Source organism: Salminus brasiliensis, chromosome 25 (genome assembly GCF_030463535.1).
Source record: "Salminus brasiliensis chromosome 25, fSalBra1.hap2, whole genome shotgun sequence".
Taxonomy (NCBI): Eukaryota; Metazoa; Chordata; class Actinopteri; order Characiformes; family Bryconidae; genus Salminus; species Salminus brasiliensis.
Window position 1 is genome coordinate 6,070,815 of NC_132902.1, and position 13,706 is coordinate 6,084,520.

Consider the following 13,706-nt stretch of genomic DNA (forward strand, 5'->3'; position numbering starts at 1 on the left):
ATGTCTGTGCGCTTTGTCTTGGTTTTGGCCTTGGCCTCTGGGGCCTGGACTCAGTCACTTGAGGAAGGAGCCAAGGATTTCCTGCAGAAATTTGACGAGGATGCTTCCCGCCTCATGTACCAGTACTCCCTGGCATCCTGGGCCTACAACACCAACATCACGGCGGAGAACTCGGCCAAACTGGTGAGTGCGCAAATTTAAGCTCTGTATGTAGACATGAAAAAGAGGAAACTCACTATTCCTGCCTCTCAACATGTGTTCGTTTCTGTGAACAAATATGCCGCAGTTGTACGTCCAGCAGTTGTACGTCCAGCAGTTGTACGTCCAGCAGTTGTACTTCCTTTTCTAATGCTTTGCAAAACCACATGACGAACCACCATATTTGTACGTTTTTTTTTTTACAATAAGGTAAATTCTTTAATGAATGCCATTTCTGCTGTATAGAATCTATGAAACATGTTGATGACACAATAATGAATTCATACGGTATGATAATAGATGGTATTCATATTAATAAAAGATGCATGACACTTATAGACATTATCACTTTTTATCTAGCTGTGTTCATCAGGCAATTGGACTGATGTGCTGCTTTTCTCTGTACCCTATATTATCGTCATGTTTGTCTGTATATACATGGGCATACTTAGAGTTAATTGAGGTTGTGGCAAATACAATGTTTCATATTTTCTTGTGTAATGAATGATAATTTATCTGTTGATGCCCAGTTTTTGTTAGCAGTCCAGTTTCTGACTGTTTTTGGCTGGTAGACCACTCTCAATCCAGCTGTGACACTGATGTATAAAAACCCCAGGAACTACCTTATACATTGTTGTTGGCAAGTATCTAGCCAACAGCAGCCCTGCAGTCAAAACGTTAATATAAAGAATGTTGAAACTTACCCTATATGGACAAATCTATTGGGATACCTGCTTAGTCATTGCTTCTTCAAGAAATCAAGGCTTTTGTTGGAGTAGTTGTCTCTACTGTTCAGGGAAGGCTTTTTACTGGATTTTGGAGCATTTCTGTGAGGATTTGATTGCATTCAGCGACAAGAGCTTTAGTGAGGTCTTGTTGTTAATTGATCACCACCCCACCTCATCCCCAGCTCCCTTAACTCATCTCAAAAGTATTGGATGGAGCACCAACCATCATTCCAGGGAACACAGTTCCACTGCTCCACAGCTCAATACTAAGGGGCTTTATACCCCTTTAGCCCACGCCTGGCATTAGGCATGGTGCCAATAGTTTTATGTTTATCTGCTCCAGAGAGTCCTTTTCTACTGGCAGTACTTCTCTTTCACAGGGTCTGGAAAAGCTGTGTGAGTGTGTGCATTTGCACATCTGTCAGCAATGGGTGCAACTTAAAGTAGCTAAACGCATTCATTAGAAGGGGTGTCCACAAACATTTGGAACATATAGTGTATACAGATGCTTAGAAAGGTTCTTTGAGCAATGTTATAGAAGAACCACTTTTGGCTCCATAAAGAACCGAATCAAGCTACGTTTTCTTATGTTTCCTCACATCTAAAACTGAAAAACATGAAATGTTTAACATTCTGTAAATTCATGTCTTATTTGAATACCTAAATAAATAAAAACACATCCTATAAAAGGTTTGGTTTGATGTCTTGACAAGAATCATCCCCAACACCCACATAATACTCCCCCATGTTTGTTTCAGACCCGTGGGGAAAGAAACACTGAAAAATAATTGTGACTGTAGTCATAACACCAGCCTGACAATGACACTAAAAGCTGCCTCTTTCCATAGTCGGAACAGGCAGCAATCTGGAGTGAATACTACAGTAAAGTGTCTGAAGAATCTAATGCTTTCCCCATCGATCAAATCTCTGATGAATTGATTAAACTCCAGCTGAGGTCACTCCAAGACAAAGGGTCAGGAGCACTGCCAGCCGACAAAGCCAGTTATGTAAGTTCAGCAACTATAAAGAGCAACAACTTTCTTCACATTTTTCCATTGCTTTCAACTTTATTCTAATTTTTATTCTTTATTGCAGCTGTCCAAAGTCATGAATGAGATGAGCACTATTTACAGCACAGGAACTGTGTGTAAAATTGACAAACCCTTTGACTGTCAGACTTTGGATCCAGGTACTGTCACTAGAATGATGATACAGCACTAGAAGTTATAATAAAACCAATGTTTTGTAACATTTGTGGCGATAAATTAGCCTACCTAGCAGAACGTCAGAGTGCTGAGAGTTGGTGTGTCTTTAGGATTTGATTGTATGCAGAAATCTGAAAATAAAATGGCATATTTTTTATCTATGTACCATCCTTTTCAAAGAAGTAATTACTCTTGACAGCACATCATAATACCTTTGCTTAAATGGGTTTGTGCTGGTAAACCATGACTTTTGCAACTAGGCCTGAGGGCCAAAAAAATTCTTAAGGAAAAGCAATTTTTCAACTAATTTCTGCTAGAGTCCAATAGTACATTAGTGTTAATCTTTTGTTAATTTCAGATTGAAGACAGGCATTTAAAGCTTATAAAAGACATATTAACATATTACCTTAGTAAAATAGTGACTCTTGAGGTCATGGAATAGAGCATATGCTGGCGCTTTTCATTTATAACATCTGAAGCAAAGCAATTGGCTGATGTTCATGTAGTTCCAGTGGGATGTGAACAAAGCACTGAACATAAGTGACACACGAGTGACAGAGCTAGCTTAGCTGTGCCTACCTAATAATATAATTTCCCATTGGGCGTTTTTGGGCATTCTCTGAAGGCCAAAAAGACCCTGCAGTTTCCTATCTGTTGATGTAGCATGGAAAGTTGAATTCAGCACAAGGCAGCTAACTATCTTGTGTCCGACAACCCTCTTTCTACCTCAGGCTTGGAAGATATCATGGCAAACAGCAGGGACTATTATGAGCGGCTACATGTGTGGGAAGGCTGGAGGGTTCAAGTGGGGAAGAAGATGAGAAGCCTATACGAAGACTATGCGGACCTGAAGAACGAAGCAGCCAAGCTCAACAGTAGGACTTTTTTTCGGCAAATCTAAATTTACAAGGATCTTGGGTGCAGCATAATATTATATATAAATATAACATATTTTTTAATATATTTATCTACTTCTAGTAACTACATTTCTCTAGCTCTTAACATAACATAATCCCACAGATGGTGTCATTTTTGGCAAACATTGCAAAGGTAGGCTAGGGCAAAACTGGAAATTGACATAATTAACTTTTTATAATTACTTCATTCTCAGTTATTTCAAACCATTGCAGTTAATTTGGTTTTCATTTTACCTGAAATGTAAATGTAACACTATGATGTGTTTTATAACTCTTCAGTTACAGAATATACAATGTGGAGTGGAGATGACACCTCTTCTATATTTGTAGTCGTACTATCCAAATAATTGAGATCATACAAAGTCTGTGCTATCTTTTTTATCAAAGATTATAAAGACTATGGGGATTACTGGAGAGCCAATTATGAAACAGTAGATGAGCCCAAATACAGCTACTCTCGAGATGAATTGATGGAGGATGTGAGAAGCATATACAATGAGGTATGTGCACTGTTTCAAAATATATATGTATACTGCTTTCATATTTATTTAAACTAAATATTTTCATATTAAAATAACTACATTTATTTAAAATATTTAGGTTGAGGCTTTTTATGTTAAAGTTATCTGTAAGAATCGATGGCACATTCATTGACAAAAACATTGGGTTACAATAACTTGTAACTAGTTATTGTAACTAACAATGATCATTTTACCTCCTTCCAGATCATGCCTTTGTACAAAGAGCTCCATGCTTACGTGAGGGCCAAACTGCAGAATACCTATCCTGGTCACATTGCCTCTAATGGAGGCCTTCCAGCCCATTTACTTGGTAAATTTACTCTCCACATTAGTGAATGCCACCCTATTCAAGCTGAAATTCAACCCTATCTGAGTTTTGCTCAAGGTTCTTTAATTTAAGGAACCATTCATGAGATATCTGCAATATATATAGTTCCTCTGTAGTCTTTTTTGTGTTAGTCATCCAATTCCAACCGACCTCATGCTAAATTAATAACAAAGCCTGTTGGTAGATTTAATAATGTAAGATGGTGTTCTTGTTATTGAGAATGGCACCTGTTGCATAATGCTGACATGAACATAGGCTATGACATTTCAGCCCAGGCTATCTGGTTGTAAATCAAATTCCATACAAATGACTTTATCTCCTCTTGTAAACACGATCCATCTGGAATAGTGCTTTAGTTTATGCTCAAACTTTATGAATCATCACTACATTATGTGCTCACTGTGGGGTCATTTTTACTTCATTAGATGAGTATTAAAAATTTGCAAATTATTTATTTTTTATTTATCATATAATCATTGAATTCAATTCATTCAGTTATTCATGTTCCATTGGCCAAATAAGTCAAGAAGGTGGTTAAGAGGGGTGGGTGCTTGCACACAATTTATGTCACAGTACTCAATTCAGTTTGTATGCTACAAAGTCAAATGCGTTTTAGGAACAAGTGCTGCAGACTGATGAAGTAAAAATAGAACAGAATCAGAAAAGTCTGTTTGGAGAAAAAAAGGAACTCCATTTCAAGAAAAGCACATCTTGCCAACTGTGTCCCATGGGGCTGGATCCATCATGCTTTGGGGTTGTGTTGCCACCAGTCGCAGTAACACAGGGGTGCAGGGAGAAATGGATTTCACAAAATACCAGCAAATCCTTTCTACAAATGTCAAACCACCTGTTAAAAGACTGAAACTAAACAGATGGTGGCTTCTGCAACAGAGTACTTATTCAAAACATAACTTAAAATCCACCATGTACTGCCTGAAAAGACATAAATTAAGCATTTGGAATAGCTTTTTAAAACAATGTAGATATGCTTCTACTTTGTCAACTTTTATTATTTTTTTCTTTGATCTTGATTCTTTAACATTAAATAATTTGATAGTATATATATATATAAGTATATATATAAGTCATATTTTATTCTGATAGTAATCTGAATATTAACTGAAATTTATATTTAAGATATTGCAAACTAAATAGAGTGAAACACTAGCCAGAGTCATAAATTCATTTTATGGACTTGTGTTGTCTTCAGGTGATATGTGGGGAAGGTTTTGGACCAACCTTTACCCACTATCTGTTCCTTATCCAGACAAGCCTGATATCGATGTGAGCCCTGCAATGGTAGCACAGGTCAGAATTTATTGTACTCAGTAATTATCTTACCACGTTTTTTTTTTATTTTTTTAGTACAAAGGTCTATTTAAAATGTGTAATCTGATTATCAGAACTGAATCTGTTATCGCTTTTGAAAGTTACGATAACGTAATATTTATGGTTTATAACAGGGTTGGAGCGAAGAGCGCCTGTTCCAGGAAGCAGAGAAGTTTTTTGTGTCTGTGAATATGTCGGCCATGTTTCCTAACTTCTGGACGAACTCAATGCTCAAGAAACCCGACGACGGGAGACAAGTGGTGTGTCACCCAACAGCATGGGACATGGGCAACAGAGAGGACTTTAGGTAAAAAGCCAACTCTCACCTCACATAAGTAATTCATCCCAGTGAATCCTCCCTTTTTTACCATATTTTATAATTGTAATATACATCAAGCCTATAATGTTTTACACAATAATTATTAGTGTATTAGTGTGAGATGAAAGGCTGTTAACTGATCATCACTAAAATCGACCTGGATCACTGCATGCTTGGGATTCAGTTTATCTTTTTTTTTATTTTTTTTTATTAGATAATAGTCTTTTGTATTAAGGTGTCCAAGCAAAAAGAACACTGCAGGGGAGCTATGGAAAATAACAGCACACTTTGTTTTGTGTGTTGGGAAAAATACTATTAATTTGGCAGTGAACATTTACATGAGGACCAAAATGAAAATAAATTCAAGACAAAGATCGAAAAAGGGCCCTTTAATGTCTACCATTTTGAAACAAGCACTACGTCTAAGCTAGGAACAGAGCAGATTTAATACTGAAAAGCTGTGAATCGAAGGACAATTTTAGAAATACAATGCGTAAGACTTTCTCTGTGGCCCTCAGTTGGCAGACCTCTGGTTTTAAGTGGCATCATAAACCAGTCAAAGCATTTGAGTTGGTTTACAGCTTGATCTTTTTGATACAGATATGCAGAGGAGGGAACTGTCACATGACTTGAGACTTGCGTGACTAACACTGATAAGAGATTTCACTTGACTTTGACTTGGTATTCATGACTTGACACAGATGAAAAAGGTTTTTGAGGTTTTTGCATTTTTTATGATAGTAAGACATTACATTTTTTTTTTTGAAACGTGATTGGGAATGGAAACCTGGCAACCTACCAAGGCAGACTATTCCTGGAAATTGGCCTGCACGGTTCCTTAATCTCAAATGATTATTTTTTTAATTTCATGTTTGTTATAAAGCAGGATCTAACTAAGCGGCCATGTCAATATAAATGTATCTGTTTGGTTCAGGAATGTGTAGATATATGTCATGTGAGAACCACTTTAGACAGATGCCTAGACTACAATAACTTGGCACTTGCTGAAGACTTGAAGGTTAAGACTTTTGACTTGCTTGTCTTTCACATGTATGACTTACTCTCGCTCTGCAAATAAGTGTCTTAATACTATACTGAAGAAAGTAACTAAAAGAGACACGTTATGTCTGCTATTTGCTTGATTATTTTGGATTTTAAATGATCAGTCCGTCTTTCTTTCCGTCCTCTACAGAATCAAGATGTGCACCAAGGTAAACATGGATGACTTCCTGACAGCCCACCACGAGATGGGGCATAACCAGTACCAGATGGCCTATCGCCACCTGCCCTACTTGCTAAGGGATGGCGCCAATGAGGGCTTCCATGAGGCAGTGGGCGAGATTATGTCCCTATCAGCTGCCACTCCTTCTCACCTGCAAGCCCTGGGCCTCCTGCCTGCTGACTTCACAGAAGACACAGGTATAGGAAGGACATGGATACTGATCCTCCACTTACTCTTACTTCTGAAAGTCATTACTACTAGCACAAAATATACAGTAAATAATAGAGTTATGAGGCTACATCGCTTAATCTTCTTAAATGACTGCTAACACTAAATCACTGGCTTTTAGTTGTTTATATCTGAGGATACCTGTATATTAATATTAAAATATTAGCTCACTTATTTATTTCTACATTAGTTTCTTTATTTTTCCAATATTGTGTATCCATTAGTTATTTTTTCATTTCTTCATTTTATTTGTTGCATTTCTGCACTGTGGTGTTAAACAGAGTAGGAGGGTTCCCTTTTTTGAGTCTTGGTTCCTCTCAAGGTTTCTTCCTCTCGCTCTAAGGGAGTTTTTGTGTGCTGCTGTCACTTCTGGCTTTCTCATTATGGGCTCAGAACCGGATGGCAATGCTCATTTTTAAAGGCCCTACATAAGTAAACTTGACTTGACTTGAATTGACATCATTCACCAGGATCTTCCGAAGAATTTAACTAAATTTGGTATCTCAAAAAATTCTCCCAAAAAGTTCACATCATATTCATGATGTTTTTAAAGGGCAGAATTGTTCACAGCTATGCTCTTATAATGATGGATGCCATGTACAACGGTTCTTATTGTAAATTAAACTAATCCTAATTAAGAAAACATTGGGGAATCTCAGAATCTTAGTGGTTCTTAAGAAGCAATTGGTTAAGAACAGTTGGTGAAGCTAAATGTACTTTCAACAGTACATGGCCCAAATACAGTCAATCAACTAAAACATGCCTGGTGTATGAAAATTTTCTTTTGTTTTGATGCTAATGAAGCTAACATGTAACACTTCTTAGTACTTACCTCAGACCACAGACAGTTGTTAACTAGTATGAGGTAAATTTACCTATATAGTTTTGGTGTGTTTGTATGGTAATTTGTTGTCTATTAAATCAGGCAAAACTCGGTCCCAAACAGCAGTCAAACAGCAGTTCTCCTAATGGTTGATACTGTGGCTATACTGTAACTAGACATATAAAAGTCCAACTTGATGACCTTAGTTGGTGACCTCAGTTTTTTTTTTTTTTTTTTCAGAGACAGATATTAACTTTCTGCTGAAGCAAGCTCTTACTATCGTGGCAACACTGCCCTTTACCTACATGCTGGAGGAGTGGAGATGGCAGGTATTTCAGGGCACCATCCCCAAAGAGCAGTGGATGCTCCGCTGGTGGGAAATGAAGTAAGTGCAAAATCTCACAGTTTTAACACTCAACGCTGATCTGTTGTAAGCATGTTCCTTAGTTCCTTAATGACACAACTTTCTCAGCTTAGTTTTGTCATTATTAGCTTCGTGTTAATGTGATTTTAGTTACATTTTCAGTAACCAAGAGCAAGAAGTCATTTTTCCTTTTGTAGACTAATAGAAGTAGTAATCCACTAGTAATCCTGGTAAATTAAACAATTTAATATGTGAATTAATTAACCTAGTCTAGGATTACCTATTGAAATGATTCTAAGACAAGTGTAAGGCTAATCATAATTCACAATTGTTTTTACAATTGTACAAAAGTATAATGTTAGGAAATAAAGCACATTTAAGAAAAAAATCTTTCTTAAGATACATTTGTGAATCCGGTCCCATAACTATTGTTATTAGCAAGGAACTGCTGAACTTGACATAGTCAAAATCATTTAATGTAATGGTTACCATGTATTATCAGCCACTTTAGAAACACCTACATTGCTGGTGTCAGTTAGAGACTATAGCTATTTGCTGATGCAAAGTTTCTGTCAGACATCTTCTAGACCTTCATCAATGATCAGTTTGGCACAACAGAGCTGCTCTTAGTTGGACATTTTTATATGTATATATGTATATGTATTATTATATATAAATAATCCCAGACAAGCACCACTAAGCCTGACACTGGTCCAGAAACCAACCCAAGGTAATTGAAGTAGAGGTGGCTAAAAATTATATATGACAGTGGACGGTCCTTATACTGTAGGTGGGCCTTAAAAAGTGCCATTTAAAGGAGGTACAGTTTGTGTGTGTGTGTGCATGTCATATTTATTTGTATAATTTTTTATATACATGTTTTGGTCAAAAACTGCAATATATTCATCCTTTGTTTTAATGCAGGAGAGAACTGGTTGGTGTGGTGGAGCCTTTGCCCAGAGATGAAACATATTGTGACCCACCTGCTCTTTTCCACGTGTCTGGGGATTATTCCTTTATCAGGTAAAAAGATTATCTTTTGGATGTACTGTAGTGCTGTGAAAAAATGGTTTGCCCCCTTTCTGATGTTTATGATTACTGCATATTTGTCAAAGTTAATTCTTCCAGATCATTCAAAAACTCACATTAGACAAGTAGAACATAATCAAACACAAATCACATTAAAATGAATATTAAAATAACTTTGTAAAAAGTTATGAGCAGCCAATAGCAGCAATAATTACAGCAATTATCATTTCCTGTTATTTTATATCAGCTTTTCACATTGTCTTGAGGGACTTTGAGCCCAATCTTCTGCGCTGAACTGCTTTAATTCAGGTATATTGGTAGGTAGTACTTGTCTGAGGTCCTGACTTGAACCTAGAAAAGATACCATGACAGGGCAATTACTTTTTTGACAATTACGTTTTCACACAGGTGATTTGCATGTTGACTGGTCTAGAGTCGGGAGCTTGTCAAAAGCTCTGTCAACTGATTCAGTTTAAGGAGCATAGTAGATATGAGTAAAGATATGATTAAAACATGACTGAACATGATTATAACAATATATTTAAAAGAAAAGATATTACATTAAATGAAATACACAGTCATCAGAAAATTATGACCACCAACCTAAGAGGTGTGGGAATGACCAACCACGGATGACACAAATAAGACATTGTGGCATGGACTGTATTAGATGATAAAAGGTGTTCATTATAGAGGTTTACTGGTCCACTGTGGCTGTCAATTACTCTTTACAATGTGTCTGAGTAGATGTTCCCCTCTGGCATCAATTGCCCATGGGACCCCACTGTTATGCTGTTAGGAGGCACTTAATGTGTTCTCGGTGCACCTTCACCATGGCAGCTCTATAACATCCCCCAAAGTTATTGGTTTCTGAAATGCAACAATCCTTCACCTGGCACCTTATTATTATTATAAAATTTACGACAGACAAATCATGTCCTTTGCCCATGACGATCATTTTTCACTCTGGTGCACTCAAATATAGCCACCCAGCAAACACGGTTGCATTGTGAGAACCTATTATTTTGGTGCCCACAATGTCGTCACAACTTTTAGATGTTCTAAAATATATAATGTGTTCTATTGTTAGAAAATGGATAATGAAACATGATTGGAATTTTGAAAAGCTGTCAAAGTGGCATCTGTGACATCCCAGGCTGAGCTCCCAAACCAGGGGTGGTCATAATATTTTAATATGACTGTGTAAGAATGGATTTAAAATGGTCTTGTATCTGATCTCTTCTAATGCTCTCTGTCAACTGATTTCATTTAAGGATATAACCAGATAAACACAGATTTTCCATGGTTACAGGACTAACTGACAAGCAGTGCTAGCTTTAGCATTGGATTGACAGGCTTTGTTAGAAGGGGTGAAAGACAAGACTAGAGAGCCATATGTAGCATGGTTGGAGGTAAACACCAACGTGGACCCATTGCTCTTTTCTGTCAGCTGGCCTTACATTAGCAGGTCCATTGACACATTCAGGTAGCCTAATTCTGTGTGTAACGATGCTAATGCCAACATAGTAATGCTGAGCGGGGCCAGCGATGCTAACACAGTGCTTGCTGTGCGAGACACACTGCTAATGCCATGGTAACAATACTAAGTCGACATGCTAATGCTACGGACTTTGACATACATTAATGCCACAGTACATCTGAACTGTAAGTCTTTAACCCTTAAACCTTCCAAAATGCATCATTAAGCTCTTTCAATGTTTGTTTCTTGCATAGATACTTTACAAGGACAATCTACCAGTTCCAATTACAGGATGCACTCTGCAAGGAAGCCGGTCACCTTGGGCCCCTTTACAAATGTGACATCACAAACTCCACCGATGCAGGCAACAAACTCAGGTATTCAGACTGCTGTGCTTTCACAGCTAGACAGCGTGATGTGTTTATAAACTGTATGTCTCTAATATTATAAAAAAGAATTATAATTAATATATGACAAACTAAAAAAGAACCAATTCCTTTGCTCATTGGCAGACAAATGCTTGAGCTGGGCCGGTCAAAGTCTTGGACACGTGCTTTGGAGCAGGTTTGCGGGGACACCAAGATGGATGCCAAGCCTCTGCTGGACTACTTCAGTACTCTGTATGATTGGCTTAAGGACGAGAATCAGAAGAACAACAGGCAAACAGGGTGGAGTGTAGATGTTGATCCATGTGAGTGATAACCTCAATCTGCCTACCTCAAAAAATGGTTGCAAGTTGTCAGTCAGAGACCAGAAACTTGGGTTTTCTTTGACATTTGATTTATCAGAGGACACCACTGTTCACCGCACCATTGACTATTTACTGCTTTTGACTTTTAAGTTCTCTTTTCCAGTACTACGCACGCTACAAAACCACTCCTCTCCCCTCTACTTCTCATGGCAAAATTTGCATCCCACCACCGCCCCAGCTCCTCCTTCTAGTTTTACTCATGCTCAATCTCTGCTTGGCAAAAGAGATTGAGCAGGTCTTATCAACTCAAGGCACCCAGAACTCCAGTTTCCAGTTGCCCTTCCTTGCCAAGCAAGCGTAGTCCACGTTAGCAAAAATGTCATGTTTTAAAATCACTGCATTTAATTATATAGATGGCTTAATTATTTATCATGCTTATATTTCTTTTTTAAATAACAGACTCCAGTGATGCAATTAAAGTGAGACTTAGTCTGAAGACTGCCCTGGGAGAAAATGCAGTATGTTTTTTTCATATTTTCAATACACTGCAAATAGTTACCTAATATATATATATATATATATATATATATATATATATATATATATATATATATATATATATATATATATATATATATAGTGAGTTGTTGGAATAGATTATTGACTCAGTTCCATCATTTTTTTTCCCTCAGTATACCTGGAACAGCAATGAGATGTACCTCTTTAAAGCCTCCATGGCCTATGCCATGCGGCAGTACTATTTAGAGACCAAGAGAGAAGAAGTGAATTTCCTGTAAGTATGTCAAAATTTAATTTGTATCTTTGTTGTTACGATTATCAGGACAACGTGTTTTTAATTAGCTCTTGTAATCAATGTAAACTGATGTGTGCAGGTCAGAGAACATCCACACATATAAACTGACCCCGAGGATCTCCTTTTACTTTGTGGTGACTGATCCTACCACTGAGAGTAAGATCATTCCTAAATCTGAAGTGGAGCCAGCTATATGGTGAGACATGATCTGAATACTGCAGATAGTTGCTGATGGCATGTACTCGAGTATATTGTATTCTAGTGGACTGTACTGAAGGCATTAAAATAGTTGAATGTTGACTAAGCTCAATAGCTGTATTCAGAAACTTGGGTACTCCCCTGTTTTGGTGGGAAAGTTCATGGGATTTCGCAATTGCACTAGATACTGCAAGAGCCACGTTTCCCCTGTGTGAAATGCGTTTGAAATGTTGCTCATGCAGGATGTCCAGAGACCGCATTAATGGAGTTTTTCACTTGAGTGACGACACGCTGGAGTTTGAGGGCATGCTGGCCACCTTGGCTCCCCCTGCAGAGCAGCCAGTTACCATTTGGCTGGTTGTGTTTGGAGTGGTGATGGCTGTGGTGGTGTGTGCGGGGATTTACCTTGTTGTCATGGGGGTGGTGAACAGAAAGAGGTGAGCATAGCAGGGAAAGCACCAATGAGTGTGAAAGTGTGAGTGATCACTGAGAGCAGAAGCAAAACACTGTAGACAAGCAAAATAATTATAAATAATCAGTATTGCTGTGGCTAAAACCAGAGCAGCTTTTCATTTTTCATCTTCAAAGGGCCCATACCAGGGAGAAAAACATATCTTTTTGAAATAAAAGGGTTTCATTTAGCATATAAACATTGTGGATTTTTTTTATTTACTACTCATATCCATAAATGGACATGAAGTTGCAAATTCAGCCTGTTCTTAATGTATTGAAGTTATTGAAAACAAACACATTTACATATGGCCACCTGTTCAGCCTACCCCTACAACAGCTCTAGTTTTTCAGGCTAGGCTGCTTTTTGAATAACTACAGACAAAGGTCAGACAATCGGAACAGTCATTTACATGTGGCCATCTTAAAGGCACATTAACAAAATTACCTTGTTTAATTCTAAGACATAAAGAGAAGGTGGAGAATCATTTGCACCAAAAAACCTTAATAAAAACTCTACTCTTCCACAGGAAAGCCAAGAGCCTTGAAGAACCTGAAAACCCATATGAAGAGCCATCTGAGGGAATATCAAACAAAGCTTTTGAGAGCGAGAGTGAGCAAACAGGATTTTAATTAGCCAACAACAACAGCAACATCAGCAAATTATTAACACAACTGAAAGCAAATCAACACTCATGAACAGCTAATGTGAATAGACATTTTTATTATTTGAAGAGCTTGCATGTTTTGCATATTATAAAAAAAGTGCAGAAAGTATAAAGGCTATGTAGAAATGTGTACATATACTATTTATCAGCATTACATAAAATACAATTAATATTATATTAACAGTATCAAAACA

At 37.5% G+C, this 13,706-nt stretch overlaps 1 protein-coding gene across 1 annotated transcript; it reads left to right on the forward strand.

Moving 5' to 3' along the window:
* Window positions 1–13,656, forward strand: ace2 (angiotensin I converting enzyme 2). Its single transcript, XM_072671228.1, has 18 exons — window positions 1–183; window positions 1,775–1,933; window positions 2,022–2,115; window positions 2,863–3,006; window positions 3,436–3,548; window positions 3,774–3,879; window positions 5,108–5,205; window positions 5,361–5,533; window positions 6,738–6,964; window positions 8,059–8,203; window positions 9,107–9,205; window positions 10,946–11,068; window positions 11,204–11,382; window positions 11,842–11,900; window positions 12,075–12,175; window positions 12,276–12,392; window positions 12,637–12,831; window positions 13,375–13,656. Exons 1-18 carry the CDS (start codon window positions 1–3, stop codon window positions 13,475–13,477), a joined length of 2,418 nt encoding a protein of 805 aa, XP_072527329.1. The 3' UTR covers window positions 13,478–13,656.
* The last annotated feature ends 50 nt before the right edge of the window (window positions 13,657–13,706 follow it).

Bases quoted from the DNA above. Each gene is read 5' to 3' on its own strand.
- ace2 (XM_072671228.1), top strand. From the start codon at position 1: ATGTCTGTGCGCTTTGTCTTGGTTTTGGCCTTGGCCTCTGGGGCCTGG. The intron at 5,206-5,360 runs GTCAGAATTTAT...GGTTTATAACAG, and splicing joins GCCCTGCAATGGTAGCACAG to GGTTGGAGCGAAGAGCGCCT. The intron at 5,534-6,737 runs GTAAAAAGCCAA...CGTCCTCTACAG, and splicing joins GGCAACAGAGAGGACTTTAG to AATCAAGATGTGCACCAAGG.